The following is a 20,163-nucleotide window of genomic DNA, read 5'->3' as shown; positions in this document are numbered from 1 at the left end:
TTAGGTTACAATCTGTCTTTAAAATAATAACCAACCAGACAGCTACAGCTCTTGACCACCTTGCTGACAAATCCACTCAGATGAGGAATGCAGTATTTCAACATCAGATGGTATTAGATTATTTGTTAGCAGAAGAAGGGAGGGTGTGAGGAAAATTAAATGCCTCAAACTGCTTTTTGCAAATAGAAAAGTGGTGAAACAAATCACAAAAGGAATTAGAAAGTTAGCTCATGTACTGGTCCCAATGTGGAAAGGATGTGAATGGGACATGTGTTTGTGGCTACCTGGTGGACTATGGGTTAAACAAATGCTTTTTCCTCTTCTGTGCTATAGCAACTCTAATCTTTTTACCAGGCATGATCCCTTGCTTAGTGCAACTTATTCAACATGTGATCAAAATGATACAGGTAGTAGCCATGCCCACTGATCCAGAAATAGCTACAAAAGGACAGAAAATTATGTTGCTGCAAATAATTGCAATACCAAAAGAGATCCAGGAACAGAAAAATAGGTAAATTATAACTTAAGTTTGTAAAGACAATTACTGAGAAAATAAAACAGGAGAGATTGAAAGGAATGAGGGATTTGTCTTTACAAACAAGCTGTGGGTCTGCTAGTAGATAAAACTAGCACTGAGAGAGCTAAAAGAAACAATGGGAAAGATTCCACTGATTGATGAATGGAAGGAGATAGATTTGTCTTTACAAATAAACTGTAGGTCTGCTGATAAATAAAACTGAATACTCAGAGGTGACAGAAACAATTGGAAAAATCATAAATTCCTTAGGAATTCCACTGATTGATACAAGGAAAAGAAAGGGCCTGGGGAGAATACATTGGAAGGGTGTCTTAAGTATTAGGCATTTCAGGAAGTCTGTACCTCTCAAGTACCTCAGCCAATGGGGAAAGAGAGAGGGAAATGTGCCCAGGAAATTATGATAAAAAGGAGGCTGTGTGCTTTAAAAATTTGAGAGACCCCAGGGGAATGTCTCATGGCCTCTCCCTTTATTTGAATGAAGTTACAGGACTTCTCTGCCTCCTTTTTGGACATAAACCTCTGGTGTTTGTGGAGTAATTTTCCTGACATTTAGCATAAGCCAATCCTACACCAAGAAGCATTTAAAGAGCTAAAGAGAGGATATCTGGACCAGTATTTCACACTCCTCTGGTCCATCAGATACTGGTGCAAAGGCGGCCATTCAGGCTCAGGTCTGTGGCAGATTTTGGAAGGGCCTATCTCAGAAACTGAGTGGGAGTCTGAAGCACAGCCTGTGCTTTCTGTGCAGGTATAGTTCTGGAGATGTTTGTGTACAAAGATCTGCTGTGTTTTGAGCTAGTCAGCAGCTGTCCTGCAGCAAAGGAGGAGATTTACACACACTCCATCTGAGATTCACAACTGGCATAACAATGGGAAGCTCTGTGATGTTACCTTTCATCTTGGCTCCTGATGGGCTGTAAATGGCCCCAGATATTTTATACTGATAACCTACCCTCTGATAGTTTTATTTCCATAAAACTAGGAAACACTGCCATGTTCCAGCCTGATGGGCTGTAAATGTCCCCAGGCAGTTTTTCCACTCCACTGATAATGTGCCTCTGTGTCTCCCATCATCATTTCCCATCCAAAACAGCACCTGTGTCATTTCCATCAGCACCTGATGCCCTCCACCAGGCAGTGACTTTGTCTGTGTCTCAGTCTGCTGATGTGTCTTTTCCTCAAACTGTTTGGGTTTTCTTGGAAAAATGACATTTTAGAATGTGCAGGGGCGTCTCTAAAAAGTGAAGTGTCTGTTCCCAGGGCTAAACAAGCAGAGTCACCAATATTCCTCCTATGGTACCATTCCTCAAGTGTGGTAATTCTATTTCTCATTCCTAACACCAAGCAGACCAACACCTTAAACCACGAAAACTCTAAACCTAAAGAGCAAGAGAAGTAGAAAACCCTACCCAGTTTAGATGCTGCAAAAGACCTGTAAATATTCCCATGCATAGGCAAGCAGCCATGCACTTCCTTAGTGCCACCCTGCTCTGATCAGGTGGTGAGAAGAAGCCAAAAATGCTGGCACAGATTGCTCAATTAAGTTGTGGCTGCCCCATCCCTGGGGCCCTGTTCAAGGCCATGTTGGAATGGGGCTTGGAGCAACCCACAACCCACTCTAGTGAAGTGTCCTTGCCCGTGGCAGGGAGTGCAACAGGATGATCTTTAAGGTCTCTGTCAACCCAAACCACTCTGTGATTGTATGATCGTGCTAAAGGCACCATGGTGTTGTACAAAGCAGAGCAACACCAATATTTTGCAGCCCCCAAAATCACCAGTGACTTTGAGCAGAGCACCAGGCAGTGGTTCCTGGTCAAGCACCCCCTGTGCAACAATAACCAGGATATTTTGGAAGCTGATTAATAAGGTACATGATAAACCTTCTTCTCCTGGCATCCTCACGTGAGGGAGTGGCATCCTCACAGGGCAACTTTCAGTCAAACTTAAGCTGATGGAGACCATCCAGGGACATTTTTGATGGCTTCTCCTGCATTTTGTGATGGCACAAAGAGCAAGATGACTGGCAATGACCATGGGAGCAGATGCTTCTGTCTCTGCAGGATCTGATGACAAAGGTGGACTGGCTTCCTTTCTCACACCACCAGCTGACATCTCATCACATGCTGTCTGTACACATTCTCCCCCACACTCAACACACACATATCTACCAGTTCTTTTAGGAAATAATGCTATGGCATTGTGAGAACAGCACAGCAAAGCTCAGGGCAAGACCTTACGGGAGTGCACTGTGGGTTTATTCAGGGAAAACACCCTGCAGTGGTAGCCATCACAAAGGCAGGCACCTAACTCCTTGGTAATCACTGATGAGAGTCAGAGGAAGGGGATGGCAGCTCATCCCATTGCTCCCAGGAGATCGCTGACAAAAGCTGGGATGAAGTGAAAAGGAGGAATAAAATCAGGTAGGAGCCTCACATCTTCTTAGGAGCATTTTCCCTCCATTTTGTAGGAATGGAGATGCCCTGGGCTAAAGGCAGGTGAGACTCCATCTCCAAAGGCAGAGCCAGACCACACTTGCAGCTCCCTCTGTGCAGAGTGCTCAGCTCCACAGTGCCCCAGGGAGATGCAGGAAAGCTCCATTTGCTCTGCCTCTTCCAGGCACTCCCTCTGCTCTGCAGGACATGTCCTGGCACCAATCCCTCCCATGGCTAACATCTATCACCAGGCACAAGAGAATATGACAACACTGCAGGTGACAATTTAAAGGGGAGTTTTAGTGGCCTCTCACATCTTAAATCATTTTATGATCATGCACAGCTTCTTCCTGGTGGGTTCACAGGGTTCAGCCTGGGGTGTTCTCGTTTTCATTGCCAAACTTGCTTATGGTTCATGTGTGTTGTGAGAGTGTTTTGAGGCCAAGTGGGACAGGAGCCAAAGCAAATCCATATCAGAGTGCTGCAGAAAAATGTAGGGGATTGTAACTGGATGATCTTTAAGGTCCCTTCCAACCCAAACCATACTGCAGTTCTATGGAAAACTTCTCTGGTTTCTCAGCAAAAGGAAAGAGAGATGTCTCTTACCTAGACCCAGGAAGCTGCAGACCCATTGAGCCACTGCTGCTGTCTGAAGCCTTCTCTGAAGCGGCACAGACCGCGGAGCAAACTCAATTTTCATCTTGGCCTCTGCATGCACGGCTCGCAAGGAGAAGGAAGCAAGTGGTGAATGCAAAGTGCAAAGTCAATATCTGCCCAGTGTTACAGTAGAAGGGATTGTGCAACATCCTCACAGTGGTGGCTGCACTCAGCACCATTCCATACAGGGAGCAGAGGGAGGTGTCGTGGACTTTATACCATCATGACTCACAACATTGTTCGATGGTGACAATTTCATCCTTCTTCCACCCAAATCTGGAAAGTAAACTCCATTCAAGACCCAATCCTGCTTTCAAAAGATCATGTCTCTTTCAAATTTTGCTATATTTGAATATTGGCAGAGACAGTGAGGCCCATAAGCCAGTTTTATTTTCCCCCTTCCCCTACAAATCACCCTGTGCATGGCAGGAAGGGACAAGCAGAAGGGATGGGCACAGACAGGTCACTTTTGTTCACAGGTGATGTGAAGGAGATGGGGAGATAAAACAAGGGTGTGTCACTGCTGAGCACAGGGAACATGAGCCTCATGCCTCTGCCAAGACATGGGTGGATGGTGGATGGATGGGGCACGTGAGTTTCCATGTGCATCCGTGCACACATTTGTATAGAGAAAGGAAATACTCCTCCTGATTTGCATTTGTATCTCCAAGCAGGTGCACAGCCTGAGCCTCTACCTTGTCATGTGCAAAGAGATGCAATTGACTATGTGGGGAAAAAATTTAGAAATTTTGGGGGGAAAAAAATCCTCCAGAAACTGACAAGCCCCTCAGGTAAGCAACAAAATCATCTCATCAGAGGGCTGGGAAACCCAAAGGTCTCATTGTAACCAGGATAGAGAATAATACTGTGAACTAAACAATGAGCACTGTGAAAGCACTGGCCATCTACAAAGGCTTCACTCACATGTCTAAGGGGCATTTCAAATCCCAAGATCACTGCAGCCAAGAATTACAGAATAAAACTAAAAACAACCTTTGTCAGAAGCAAATCAGGGATGTTAGCTGAAAAATAATCCCTCCCCTTTGTCAGGCCTAGGAAGATGCTGGACTTCAAGGCATCTGTTAGACTCAGTTTCCCCAAATCACTAGGATAACAGGGCTCTGGTGAAACCCCTAGGGATCTCTTACTAAAAGTATTGGTTGCTTTAATTGAGCTAAAACTGGTTTAGATTTCACTCAAATCTCTCCCCATCTTTTGTCTTCTACTGCAAATGTCAGTAGGCTGACTGCTTCAAGAAAGCAAAAGAGGTTTTTACTTCTTTCAGCACTGTTACCTGGAGACAGGATGTTTTCTGATGAGAAACCATCAGTGATTTCCATAATTCTGTGGGGAGATCTGTGTGCCCAGGGCTCCTGGTCTTCCTGGACTCTGTAACATCAGCATTGTCAGAGAGGTGGATGGTGGGACCAAGAAGGGGTTAGATTGCTTATTAGGGAAAATTCCTTCCCTAAAACAGTTTTCAAGCCCTGGAACATGCTGCCCATGGAAGATCTGACCAAGGAGTCAAGCAATGCTCAGCTGGGTAATAAATATTTATGTCCTGCCATGCTGTGGTTATGTAATTTGCTTTTTGTCTTTCTACTTTCTTAATTGAGGAGAGAAAAAGAAATACTTATGGAGGACTTCGAAAACTTCTGCTTAATTAAGAGAGAAATCACAGATTTCCACTCAGGAGGAACTGAAAGAGATGCATCTCCTTGCTGAGTATAGATAAAATAGAACTTAAATTCTCTGAATCACAGAATAATGAATAATTTAGGCTGGAGAAGATCTCTAAGATCAGGGAGTCCTACCATTCCACCAGCACTGCCAAGGCCACCACTAACCCATGTCCCCAGGTGCCACATCCACACATCTGTTAAATCCCTCCAGTAATGGGGACTCCACCACAACACAGATTGTTGAGCAGCCTGTTCCAGGGCCCAACAATCCTTTTGGGAAATAATTTTTTCCTGATTTTCGATTTAAACAACTTGAGGCCTTTTCCTCAGATCCTGTCTCTTGTTCCCTGTGAGAAGACTGACCCTCTCCTGGCTCCTGTCAGGAAGTTATACAGAGAAAGAAGGTGTCCTTCCCCCCCAGCCTCCTCCTTCCTGTTTTAGGGAAGAGCAGAGCTGTGTCTCAGGACTTGCTAACCATTCAGACATGCCCAAACACTGAGCTCTGATCTCTGTATCTTATATCCTGATACCTTAATCAGTCTTATTTCCTAACCCACTCAGGCATTTGCACAACTTGGGCCATGACAAAGCTCCAACCACATTCCCCTTGGCTTTTCCCTTTTCAGTTATATACAGGCATTTGTTAAATCTCCCATGGCTTGCATTTAGTTTGGGAAAATTAAGCTACTTTTATCTCTCAATAAGTCATCTTCTGTAACACCTCTCTCAGTGGCCATTGTTACTTAGTGGAGCAATATACCTGTGATGAAATCACTTCTTATTCTGGCTGTGTTATGCCAGTGATTTCCATTAAAGAATTTGATGTACTTTGGAGCACTTGATTTATTGGTCAAAATTTTTTTTTATGCATTTCAATTATTCTCTTTATGCAACACTCAGATATGGATTTGCTTTGGCTCCTGTCCCACTTGGCCTCAAAACACTCTCACAACACACATGAACCATAAGCAAGTTTGGCAATGAAAACGAGAACACCCCAGGCTGAACCCTGTGAACCCACCAGGAAGAAGCTGTGCATGATCATAACATGATTTAAGATGTGAGAGGCCACTAAAACTCCCCTTTAAATTGTCACCTGCAGTGTTGTCATATTCTCCTGTCCCTGGTGACAGATGCTGGCCATGGGAGGGATTGGTGCCAGGACATGTCCTGCAGAGCAGAGGGAATGCCTGGAAGAGGCAGAGCAAATGGGGCTTTCCTGCATCTCCCTGGGGCACTGTGGAGCTGAGCACTCTGCACAGAGGGAGCTGCAAGTGTGGTCTGGCTCTGCCTTTGGAGATGGAGTCTCACCTGCCTTTAGCCCAGGGCATCTCCATTCCTACAAAATGGAGGGAAAATGCTCCTAAGAAGATGTGCGGCTCCTACCTGATTTTATTCCTCCTTTTCACTTCATCCCAGCTTTTGTCAGCGATCTCCTGGGAGCAATGGGATGAGCTGCCATCCCCTTCCTCTGACTCTCATCAGTGATTACCAAGGAGTTAGGTGCCCGCCTTTGTGATGGCTACCACTGCAGGGTGTGTTTTCCCTGAATAAACCCACAGTGCACTCCCGTAAGGTCTTGCCCTGAGCTTTGCTGTGCTGTTCTCACAATGCCATAGCATTATTTCCTAAAAGAACTGGTGGATATGTGTGTGTTAAGTGTGGGGGAGAATGTGTACAGACAGCATGTGATGAGATGTCAGCTGGTGGTGTGAGAAAGGAAGCCAGTTCACCTTTGTCATCAGATCCTGCAGAGACAGAAGCATCTGCTCCCATGGTCATTGCCAGTCATCTTGCTCTTTGTGCCATCACAAAGTGCAGGAGAAGCCATCAAAAATGTCCCTGGATGGTCTCCATCAGCTTAAGTTTGACTGAAAGTTGCCCTGTGAGGATGCCACTCCCTCACGTGAGGATGCCAGGAGAAGAAGGTTTATCATGTACCTTATTAATCAGCTTCCAAAACATCCTGGTTATTGTTGCACAGGGGGTGCTTGACCAGGAACCACTGCCTGGTGCTCTGCTCAAAGTCAGTGGTGATTTTGGAGGCTGCAAAATATTGGTGTTGCTCTGCTTTGTACAACACCATGGTGCCTTTAGCACGATCATACAATCACAGCGTTGTTTGGGTTGACAGAGACCTTAAAGATCATCCTGTTGCACTCCCTGCCACGAGCAAGGACACCTTCCACTAGAGTGGGTTGTTCCAAGTCCTGTCCAATACTTCCAGGGATGGATTAGTCACAGTTTCTCTGGGGAATCTTTGCAATGCCACCCTCAGAGGGAGGAATTTCTTCCTAATAATAACATTTTTGGTAGGATCGTGCCCCAGACTGATGCAGTCTGATGCTGTATGACACTTATATCCTCGGCCACCCCATGTCCCTCAATGTGGCATCACACTAGGCCACATCCTTTTCCCAGAGGAGGCTAGAGTAGGAATTCCTCGTTCCTGCCATGGTGGCTGTCATTTAAAAACAGATTTTTTTTTTTCTAATTTACTCTCATCCTCTCTCAGAGATGTTTGCAGCCAGCACATCAATTCCGCTGATTAGAGCTAATGGATTTTACTTGATGATGCTTTTCCATTGCTGATGCCTGAACGAGAATTGTCTTCGGTTGCAAATGCAAGATGTGGCTGGGGGTGTGTCTTCTACTGCTGTGTGTTAGATGTGGGGCGGTTTCTTCTGTTAATTGGGCCACCTGTTAAAACCAGGTGGGGCACTTTTCCTTTATCTCTTCCATGACCCATCCTCTCTCTGGGAGAGATCTTCTGTTAATGGGCCATTGAGTGTCACTGCAGGACTGATAAAATTAGATCATCCATTGTGAGATGCCCTGCCCAGGGGTTGGAGTCAAGCATTCCTACCCGGATATTACTGGAAGTTGGAACACCACAGGCAGACTTTTCCCACTGCATTCCCAGAGGAGAAGCTTTCTTTTCCACTGGATTCTCATGGAAGACCAGGCCTGTAGGAATGTGCCCCCTGTTGACGGAGTGACAAAATTATCCTTTGTCTCCTTGAAAAGGAAAAAAGCTCCGAAGTGACTTCACCTCAAACTTAAGGATAGCCAACTGGACAGAAGCCAAAAAGTCCTGCCTAAGCAATTTACTGGAAAAATAAGAGAACAAAGGAACTAATGGCTGTTGTGAGGTGTTTTACCAGGAGCAAGAGGAGCCAGCAGGAGCAGGGAGGTCATTCTGCCCCTGCCCTGGGCACTGGTGAGGCCACACCTTGAGTGCTGTGTCCAGTTCTGGGCCCTCAGTTTGGGAAGGACCTTGAGATGCTTGAGCGCGTCCAGAGGAGGCAACGAGGCTGGAGAGGGGCTGGGAACACAAACCCTGTGAGGAACCACTGAGGGAGCTGGGGGTGTTTAGCCTGGAGAAAAGGAGACTCAGGGGTGACCTTATTGCTCTCTACAACTCCCTGAAAGGTGGGTGCAGTCAGGTGGGGTTGGTCTCTTTCTCCATGCAGCAATGGACAGAATGAGAGGACACAGGCTTAAGCTGCGTCAAGGGAAATACAGATTAGATATTACGAAAAAGTTTTTACGGAAAGGGTGAAAAATACTGGAATGATCTGCCCAGGTAGGTGGTGGAGTCACCATCCCTGGGTGTGTGTAAAGAAAGACTGGATGTGGCACTCAGTGCCGTGGTTTAGTTGAGGTGTTGGGGCATGGGTTGGACTCAATAATCTTGAAGGTCTCTTCCAACCTCGTGGTTCTGTGATTCTCTTGTCCAGTCTGAACACCTCCATCTCTCCCAGCCTGTCTCCACAATAGATGGGCTTCAGCCCTGTGATCATTTTAGTGGCCTCCTCTGGACTCATTCCAATAGGTCCACATCCTTCTTCCCACAAAACTTCCCTGTTATATTAAGAACAGCTCATTTCTCTAACAGCTCTCAGTGCAGCAAGTCCTGAAACAGCAACACAGATCCACTTCTGTATGGTGAACACCTCAGTCATTTAAAAATGAGGCCAATTCTTGTGAAGCATATGAAGGGCCATTACCAGTTTTAATTTCTTGAGGGACACCTAATGAGGAAAATGCTTGTGAAAAATGCTGGCAAACATGCATAGCTGTTTCTCCTGTATGTACAGAAGCAAAAACTGCATTTGTAAATGTGTCAATAGAGACATGGATGTTTTTAAGCTTCCCAAAAGAAGGGTACTTTATGACATTTGTTTGCAATTTCTGCAAACTTTCCAACCCTCTTGGGTTGGTGATTCCTGTAGAAGGGACAGGTTGGACAAGTTGGCAGTCAGGGCAAGCCTTTACAATGGCTTGTGCTTGCTGTAGGGAGATGTGAAAATCTCATCTGAGGGCCTGTGCATTTTGGTGAAAAAAGGCATGACTCAATTTAGCTTGTTCAACAATGTTAGGCAAGGTAGCTGCAGGAAGCACAGAAATGCAATCTTCAATGTCTCCTGCAGTTCCCTCATCACACGCTGCGGATGCCAATGCATCAGATCGTGCATTCCCTTCTGCCATAAATCCTGCGAGACCACAGTGAGCTCTGATGTGAGCAACAAAATAAGGATTAGTCCTGTGTAACAAAATTTGAGAAAGACAGGTGAGCCAAAACACAATTTGTTGTTGCTAACATCTTTTAAAACAGACCCTTCGATCCTCTTTACAATGTTAGCAACATATGCTGAATCAGTGACTAGGTTAAAAGGTTCTGGGAAGAGCTGAAATGCTCTTGCAACTGCTGCCAATTCAATAATCTGAGAAGAACCTTGGACTTTTTGAACATCTGGTTCCCAGGATTGAGTGTTTTTATTTTGCCATGTAATTACTGCTTTGTGTGCTTGTCCTGACCCATCAGTGAAGAGAGTACCTGCATCTAAAGGCTCTTCACTGATCAGGGGTTTCTCTTTGTAGCATAATATATAGCTTTGATCAAATTGTGTGCTGGATAATGAATGGAGCAAGCACGTGGAAAATCTAACAAAGCATACAGCAAATCTTCTGATTTTTTGCATTGCCCAATCAAAATAGGATTCAATCATAGGTAAACGGATGATTGCAGATTTGTCACCTGCTATAGAAAGAAGCCTTGCACTTTGATGTTAATTTGAGAAATCATCTCTAAAGATGGGAAGATTGTCTTTGGTGACCTGTAAGCAAGAAAAACCCATTCAATTATCAACAAAGGATCATTTTGAGAGGAGTCCCATTGAAATATGAGGCCATACAGTCTCAGTGTTCCTCCTAGGACTGCAGGAAAGAAGGTTTATCTGGAACATAGCGATGTGTTTGTCTATTTTGCAGACCATTGCTAATTTTCTGTAAAGCCTTGCTAGCTTCAAGAGTAGAAGATCTGGGGGGTGATTTTTTGGCTCCCTCGGTGATTCTTGGTGGTGGTGGCTGTGAAAAATGGCAATCACTTGTTTTTAAAATTTTAAAAGTTTAATAGTAATAAAATGGTTATAAAAATAGTAAAATAATTAGAGTAATAATAATTTGGACAATTTGAATGAGGGCAATATGAGACAATAAAAAAAAAGAGTTACAGACAGTCCGGGTACCTTTTCTGGGCAGCATAAGCCCAAAAAAGGACATCCGTTAACAGAGGATTAACCCTTAAAAACAACAGCCTGTTGCATATTCATACACCTCATACATGATGCATAAATTCCATTCAAATACAGGATTCTGTCTGGTCAGAGTCAGCTTCTTCCTCTGAATCCTGACGGCGTCTTCAGGGCTGAGTAAGGTGGGAAGAAGTTCGTTTCTTCTGATAATGGGGCAATAAATTCTCTTTCTCTGAAAGATTTAGGTGTCCTGGGGCTGCTATCTCAGTGCGAGTCCTTTCTTTAAAAAATGTATCTTACATAGCATAGTTTCTATTTTAACATTATGTTATAACCTAAAACTATATTTAATAATACAGCATAACTTTCTCACATAACACATAAAATATTCATTTTAATATTTGCGGAAAGCCAAGCATCAAACACGCATTTTTCACAGTGGCGGGTCCTGCTGTCCCTACGGATTCAACTCCCCGCCCCATCCCGGTCCTTCCCGCCTTGGGTGCACCGAGCGCCCGCAGCGCCCGGAGGGTCGCGGTGCCCGGGCCGTGGGGGCTGCCCTGGTGTAAAACCCGCTCTGTAATTTCCTCAATTTCCGGAGGGGCTCGCCATTTCTTTTGGGGTTGAAACCTCTCCTGTAGGCACTGGGGAGTGCCTGGGGTCGTTTTTAAACAAATCTGGTTGTTTCTCGGGGTTTCTTAGTCTTGTATTTCAAGGCTCAGCCTCATCTCCTGAGGCAGAACAGTTTCCAGGTTATTTTACCTCCGCCACCGCAGCCGCAGTTGCGGTTTCCTTCCGTCCCTGCCCCCGCTCCCCGCGGCTGCAGAACCTGGGCGAGGCTGGAAAGTGAGGGAGCGTTTCCTCCCCAGAACCTGGAAACGGGGAGGAGGATCCAGGTGGAATGGCAGGGGGGAAAGGCTGCAAAAGATTTCTACCAGCGTGCGGCAAGCGGGGGCTAAATCCGCTGCTTTGTCGCGGCGAGAAATAGCATTGAATATTTTGACCCCTACGGAGTCCCGGTAGTCTCTGGTGTAGAGACTGGGATCGGCATTTGTGTATTTGATCTCAGTGCATGGGAAAAACGCCAGTCACTCGTTTTTAAAATTTTAAAAGTTTAATGGTAACAAAATGGTTATAAAAATAGTAAAATAATTAGAGTAATTAAAACTTGGACAAGTAGGATTAGGACAATATGAGACAATTAAAAAAAAGAGTTACAGACAGTCCGGGTACCTTTTTCTGGGCAGCATAAGCCCAAAAAGGACACCCGTTAACAGAGGATTAACCCTTAAAAACAACAGCCTGTTGCATATTCATACACCTCATACATGATGCATAAATTCCATTCAAACACAGGATTCTGTCTGGTCAGTGTCAACTTCTTCCTCTTAATCCTGACGGCGTCGTTCTGCTTGAGCGAGGCAGGAAAAGTTCGTTTCTTCTGATAATGGAGCAATAAATTCCCTTTCTCTGAAAGATTTAGGTATCCTGTGGCTGCTATCTCGCTGTGAGTCCTTTCTTTAGAAAAAGTATCCTACATAGCATAGTTTCTATTTTAACATTATGTTATAAGCTAAAACTATATTTAACCCACTACTTAAGAAAATTAATACAGCATTACTTTCTAACATAACACATATAATATTCATTTTAATATTTGCAAAAAGCCAAGCATAAAATACGCATTTTCCACAGTGCATGCTAGAAGATTTTTAATTTACTTTTTTGGTAATTTACTTGGACTGGATTTAATCAAAGATTTTAAATGCTGATACACATCCCTCTGAGTGACAGACCTATTTTGCCCTGTTATTCCCAGTGCTCACCTTCTGTCCAGCTATGCAGCAGGTGCTGCACACTGGGGCTCCGATCCAGGTACTGTCCAGCAGCAATTCCTGTCCGGGCTCTGGTCACCCTCCTTCAGGTGCCTGATCCCTGCAGCTGCTTCCTTCTGAGTTCACCAGGAGGTCTCTTACTGCCCATAAGTCAGACTTTGCCAACTAAAACGTGGGCGCCATTAATATGAGCTTGAATGAGGGATGCAGGACTCCAGGTCACTCTCCAAAATGCAGTTTATTGTATCCAATACATTACAGCAGTCCAGGGTCCTGGGTGACAGAGCCTGTGCCCACAGCTGCCAGCTCCAGCTGCAGGCAGGCCTGGAGACCCTTTGGTTTTGGTTACATTGCATTATATACTTTTCTTTGCTGAGCATCTTAATACAGAAGAACCAATCTATACTTTAACTTTTATCTGTAGCCTATCATAACTACTATAATTACCATATTCATGTTACTATTCTCCAGTCACTAAAAGTTAGTATGTTACAGTTTAAACTAGAAGTTGTTTTTCAGTTTTTTTGCAGTGGAAAATTCTGAGACCTTTTTTCTACTTGCAGCATTGGCAGGCTTGTTTGCCTGTGCTATCTTTCTGCTTGGTAAAAACATCTTCTTGTTTGAGGTGGGTTTATCCTTTGCTCTAAGTCATAAAAACCCCTTCTAACTAACATACCCTTTGCTTTCTTGGTTATCCAGTAAAACTGGTTCAGCAATTCTTTCCTTCTATATCAAAACTTGCTTTCATTTCTATTCTTTCTTCAGACTCTACATTTAAAAATCTTTCTGCCAAGCATACATATCTGTGAGACTTTCTTCATCCTTCTTAACACACTTCGAAAGGTTTTCTGCAGGAAAGTCCACAAACATGCACAAGGCCTCTGTGGGCAGCAGTTCTCAGAGCAAGACTGGGTTCACACTCTCAAAAATCACCATGGCAGCTTTAAGATAAATGAAATTATTGAGACCATTTAAAAATAAACACAGTCTTGAACTTCACCAGTCAGAAAGCTTGATCCCATTGCAGTACTTTGATTGCACATCTTCCTTCCAGACCTTGGGTCACCATCATAAGGTCATTCTTTTCCAATTTTCCTTGTTCCTGTTTCTATACATATATACATTTTTTTTGTAATACCATAGTCCATTCAATGTGTGAGAAACAACCACTCACTTTTAAAAATTTCAAAGGTTTCTTAAACATTTACACAACACAACAAAGGACGGAATAAGGAAAAATAGCAGCGAGCTGGGAGCGCATTACCAGCCGCCATGTGCTCGTCTACAAAATGGCTGCTCTGCCTTTTATGCCCCAGGGGTTGCACTAGGCAACCCTGGTCCCCCCGCCAAAATCTACCAGTTAACTTCTTCTTCATCCTCCTTTGGTGGAGACTTTCTTGCAACTTGATTAGAGGTCAGGTGTTGTCATGGTGTGCCCCCCAGCAACAAGCTTTCCCCATTCCCAACTGCCCCGTGCAAGGGGCTGGATATGCTGTAGATGGATAATGAGATGATTGAATCTCACAATTAAAAGATAACTATTATGTGAATATTAAGAACAGCTTTAGTGATGTACAGTTATGTTACTGTAGTTTAGATGCCCTCTGCTCTCCCCACAGTTCCCTTCCCCCTGTATTGCTGCCGTCACACAGCCGGGGCTGTCCAGGACAGGTACAAAGAAGCTGCACAGGTGTCCCTGGCATGGGGCAGTGGGGAATGGAAAAGCTCAGGGGTTGCTCAGGGGGTGCAGCATGGCAACACCTGACCTCCAATGGAGTCACAAGAGAGCAATCTCCACTGATAAATGGCAAAGAAGAGCTGAGTGACAGACTTTGGGAGGGCTGGGCCGGCTGGTGCAACCCCCAGGGTATAAAAGACTGAGCATCCATCTTGAAGATGAACTGGACACATGACGTGCATGAGAGCAGTTCCCAGTGCTGCAGCTTTTTCCATATGTAGTCCTTTGTTGTATTTTTGTTAAGGTTTAATAAACCTTTTTAAATTTGTCAAGTAAGCAGTTGTTTCTCACAGGTACATGCCTTCCCTCCACATGTCTTGGACAGCCCTGACAACCGAGGCTGTCTGGTGGCAACAATACCAGGAGGGGAAGGGGACTGTGGGCAGAACAGAGGACATCTGAACAACAAACCACAATAACTTAACTGTACATCAATAAAGCTTCTCTTAACGTACCCACAATACTCATCCCTTAATTGTGAGAGGCAATCATCCCATTACTCATCTATAACAAATGCAAAAGCTGTTTGCCATTTACCTGTAGTGTGCATGGAAACACAGAGCTGGGGTCTGACAACAGCACTTTCATGATGATTCATTGGAGCCCCCACAGCTCCCCTGCAGCTGCTTGAAAACTACCAAGGGGTGCAGGCTGAGAGTGGCTAAACATGATCCTAGGTGTGCCCAGATAGGCAAAAGGACAAGGGCACTCCATCTGTCAGCAATGGTGTGTCCAAAAAGGACCAGGGCAGTGACCATCCCACTGTGCTGAGCCCTGCTGAGGCACATCCAGTCCTGGGGACAGTTCTGGGCCCCTCACTCTGACAAGGACATTGAGGAGTTGGACCATGTAGAGAAGGGAATGGAGCTGGGGAAGGGTCTGGAACATGAGGAGTGGCTGAGGGATAAGGGGGGGTTCAACCTGGAGGAAAAAAGGCTCCTTTTCACCTTTCAACCTGGAGAAAATGGGGAACCTGCTCACTGTCTTCAACTCCTGGGGCAGGACTTCCCCCCCACCACAGTAGAGCTTATCTGCTCTATCCATCAGATGGTGCACAGCTCCAGACATTCTCCCTGCCCTACATGAATTGATGAGCTAACACAGGGCAGCTTGCCTACCTGGTGAGTTATTTCTCTCTGTCAGGTGGGATTCCCAATAAACAACTGGCCTTGGGAACAAGATGTGGGGAGATAAGCTGGAATTCCTGACTGAGAGACACTTCAGTTTGCAAACTATAAAAGCTACACAAACTCTCACAGAGGCAGAAGCCTCCTACACACACCTTGGAAATGTGAATGACTTCTCCCCAGAGTTTAGATGCAAATTCTGTGGATACTTCCCTGAAAACTGAGTGAAAGAATTCTGTGTGTACTCCATCATCAATGTGGTGGTAAGTTACACTGAATCCTAATCTATACTATCTCTTAGCTAGCTCTAATATAGGTACCTTTTTATTGTGCACTGTATTTTATCTACTAGGAGTTGGTTTTGTTTTTTCCTGTGTAGTAAGTAATCTGTTCAAAGTGTTATATCTGTTAATTTTGTGCCTATTCAATAAATAATTCATTTTGTAATAGACCCGATCAGCCATTATTAAGAACTTGTGAACAAGAGCGATCTGGGTGCAGGCTGCCCCAGACAGAGCAGTGCCAGAGATCTGAGCCAAAGGCAGGACTTGTCTAAGCTCACCTCCATTCATAATAACTCCTTGGAGGGAGGCTGGAGCCAGGTGGAGGTTGGGCTCTGCTCCCAGGTAACAAGCAACAGGACAAGAGGAAATGGTCTCAAGTTGCACAAGGAGAGGTTTAGACTGGATATTCTTCATGGGCAGGATTGTCAAGCTGTGGCAAAGACTGCACAGGGCAGTGGTGAAATCCCTATCCCCAGAGGGATTTTAAAGCCATGCAGATGAGGCATTTGGGACATGTTATAGACACATATTATAATATTGGCTTTTCACAGATATTAAAATGGATTTTATATGTGTAATGTTGAAGTAACTTTGTCATAAAGATATAGTTTTTATTTCTGGTGTTAATTAAGCTCAGACATAGTAGTGAAATAGTGATATAAGTATGCTTGTGTTAAAATGCCTGCTTGGATGGGATAACATCCAGTGAACACAGGATGAGGACACATGCTACAGATATGCCAACTATCAGCACTCACTGTCTGAAAACAGTGTGGACCCAGGCCCAAAACTGAAGATGATGATAAAAACGGACTAAAATCACAACCAAGGGATATGCATGCTCTAAAAAGGTGGACTCAAGGAAGGGCCATGTAAAAATATGTAAACTAGTTTGGGAAAAGTTTATTATGCATAAGGGTCTATGAATATGCAATAGCTGATGTAAGGGAAAAGGTATTTAAGGTGTATCTCCAAAGATAACAGTGTGGTTTTGGCTGAGTGCCAAGATGCACCTGGCCATAATAACCTTTGCTCTGTGGTCCTTGTCTCCTATTGTCCTTTATTCAACTTTTAAAATTTTCTCAGGAGAGTGAACGTGTTTTTCACAGACATGTTTAGTGGTGGCCTTGGCAGTGCTGATGGAATGGTTGGACTCAGTGATCTTAGGGGACTTTTCCAGCCTCAATGATTCTGTGATTCTGTTTCAAAGCCCAGCCTAAGCAGGGATAAGCACATCTATTGTGGATGTGCAGGAGCACACTGCACACTTACAAAGGTGATACACACTGCATTGATGCTCCAGAGCACTATGGCTTGGGTCCCAGCTTGGGAAATACTGAGGAGCTTCCTAAATCTTTAATTGCAATCCTCACGTTTAATTGCACTGGATGTAATAGCAGGAGTGATACAGTTCTGGAAGAAAAAGTAATGTCTGTGTAAGGACACCTCTAGTTGAAATTTATTTTTTCTCTTTCCAAAGGCGTCTCTTTGAGCCATCCATCCCCAGCACTGAGTGCTCCAATACCATCCTTAAAATGAGTTTCCACAATTTGCCTGCAGGTAAGAATGAAATTAAGCCATTTCAGGCAAAGACAAGCGAAGAAAAATACCAAACCCAAGCTCAAAGTCCTCAGGGCCTAAGACTCAATAAGGGAATACAAAGCATTAGAGTAGAGAAACAATCCCCACAGGGATAATCCTGCTTTTCACTGCACTCCCAGCAGCTGCAGTCACTGTGAGTGGGAATTGCTTTTTCTCTTTGTAATTCAGCATTTGGGTGTGTGGATTTCCCTGGTTTTATTTGAGTTCTGCTCCCAGTGGAAATGCTGGCAGTGCTGCAAGGCTGACAAAGGCTGGAGGGCTCCAAGTGTGGATGTGATTTGGGTGCAAATGGACTTTATTGGCACCAGGGAATAAAGACAAAGATGCAGAGAAGAATGGAGGGGTTGAGGGAGTGATGGAGGGACAGTGGGAGAATGGGATGGAGATAGAGAGGAATGGAGGGATGAATGGAAAGATGGAGGTATGGAGTAATAAAGTGATGGAGGAATGAAGTGATGGAGAAAGAGAGAGAGGAATAGAGTGAGGTAGGGGTGGAGGGACTGATGGCAGAATGCAGAAACAGAGGGATGGCAGAAGGGTTGGAGGGCTGGCATGATGGATGGGGTGAAGGCGGAGGCAAAGCTAGAAAGGAGGGTGGGATTTGGGGCTGGGAATCCACCCTGGGAATCAGATTTCAGAAGAAGCCGTCAGCAGGAGATGGGTGGGGCTGTTTTGGTGTGGGTTTGCAGCTGCAAAAGAGGCGAAAAGGAAATAATGAAGTGTGTGTGTGTGTGTGTGTGTGTGTCTGCACATACGTGTGCACACACCTGGGCAGCTCTCATATGTGTACACATAAGCAAGTATCTGTGCATGAGTGCATGCACATGGGAGCACACACATGTTGTGTCTATGTCTGTCTGTCTGCTCATGGGTGCATCTGTTCACGTGTTCACATGCATGTGTAAGGCACGTGCACATTTGTGAGACTGGACACGTGTATGCATCTGCATGTATGTGCACATGTGCATGTGTGTGCATGCATGTTCATATAGGAATGTGCTTGTGCACACAAATGTGCATATGCAGCATGTGCACGTGTGAGTGGACAGACATGTCTAGCTGTGTGTGTGTCCATATGTGTGTGCATGTTCATGCTTATGTCTGTGTGCATGTATGTGCTTGCACATGTGAGTGCAGGTGTGGATACCACTGTGCATGTGTGAGCACGGAGTGCATTTTCAGTTGTTCATGTGCATGTTTGTGATGTGTGTGCAGGGATGAGTGTTGGGAAGTGAAATACAGGTTGGATATCAGGAAAAAGTTTTTCAGGGAAAGAGTGATAAAGTTCTGGAATGGTCTGTCCGGGGAGATGGAGTCACCATCCCTGTATGTGTTTAAAAAAGACTGGATATGGTGCTCGGTGCCATGGTTTAGTTGAGGAGTTAGGGCATGGGTTGGACTTGATGATCCTGAAGATCTCTTCCAACCTCGTGATTCTGTGAATTTTGTGAATCTGTGTATGTGTACAGGTTTGAGTATACGTGCATGTGTTTGGATGTGCTTGCATGTGTGTACAGTCATGTGTGCACACGTGTGCACATCTGTGTGTACAAATGTCAGTGTGCACTGCATACACACTTACATGAGAACCTGCACATGTGAATGTGATTTGTGTGGTTCTGCATGTCCACATGTCTGTGTGCAGTTGACATGTGTGTGCACGTGCAATATGCCTGTGCAGGTGTGTGCACACAAGGGTGCCTTGCATGTGTGTTTGCATTCCTGTACATGAGTGAGTGTGTGCAGGTGTGAGTGACCATGCACGCATGTGCACAAACACATGGGCACCCTGCACACATGTGTGCAGGTATGTGACCACGCATTAGTGTGTCTGCACACATGCATGGGCATTTCCTGCATGTTTGTGCTCTGGTATCTGTCCTTGCAGTTACATGCAGGCATACATGGGCATGTCTGCACATGTGCGTGCAGCTGTGTGTGACTGTGCAGATGTGTGCACACAAACACACACATCTCTTACGTATGCATGCAGGTGTGTGTGTGACCACACGTGTTTGCACACATGGGCACCTTGCAAATATGTGTGGATGTGTGTGATCAGTTGTGCAGGTGTGTCCACACATGCATGTATGTGACTCGCCCATGTGTGTACAGGTGTGTGACGATGCACGTGTGCGCACACAGAGGAGTGTTTGTTAGGTTTGCCTGTTTGGTATGCATGTGTGCAGGCGTGTGATTGTGCAGGTGTGTCTGAAGTATGCAGGTCTGTGCGCACATGGATGTGTCTCCTCCTGTGTGTGCAGCTGTGCAGGTCTGTGGCAGTGCGGCTGCGTGCACACACACACGAGCTTTATAAAATGAGCATGTGCAGGTTTCTGTCACCCTGCATGCAAGTGAGTGCACACCTGAGTGCCGTGTACATGTGTGTGCAGGCCTGTGACCAAGCATGCGTGTGCACACGTGCATGGGTGTGTTTCACATGTGTTTGCAAGTGTGTGCGGCCGTGCAGGTGTGGGCACACACACACAGCCATCCTCACATGTGTGTGAGCTGTGTAGCCGTGCAGATGTGGGCACACCCATGGCCATGTATGACACCGTGTGTCGTGCGGGGACGTGCAGGTGTGTCCCGCGTGTGCGTGCCGTGTCCGTGTGCGTGCAAGCCCCTCCCGCTGTCCCCGCCTCCGCGTTGCGGGCGGAGCGCGGAGCTCGGGGCGGGGAGCGGTGCGGGGCTCGGAGCGCGGAGCGGTCGCTCCCGGCGCGGGGCCGCC

The 20,163-nt window shown here is 45.4% G+C and overlaps 1 protein-coding gene across 1 annotated transcript in view; it reads right to left on the bottom strand.

Annotated features, from left to right (window-relative positions):
* The window catches only part of MOGAT2 (monoacylglycerol O-acyltransferase 2), a 28,286-nt gene extending 24,616 nt beyond the window's left edge, over window positions 1-3,670 (bottom strand). The window contains exon 1 of the mRNA XM_059466281.1: window positions 3,577-3,670. Coding sequence (XP_059322264.1) covers window positions 3,577-3,670 — 94 coding nt within the window. The remainder of the gene's footprint in view (window positions 1-3,576) is intronic.
* Between the last annotated feature and the right edge of the window lie 16,493 nt (window positions 3,671-20,163).

This window comes from Ammospiza nelsoni, chromosome 2 (assembly GCF_027579445.1).
Source record: "Ammospiza nelsoni isolate bAmmNel1 chromosome 2, bAmmNel1.pri, whole genome shotgun sequence".
Classification (NCBI taxonomy): domain Eukaryota; kingdom Metazoa; phylum Chordata; class Aves; order Passeriformes; family Passerellidae; genus Ammospiza; species Ammospiza nelsoni.
The sequence above is the reverse complement of the archived record's forward strand: the minus strand, read 5'-3'. Positions and strand labels throughout refer to the sequence as shown.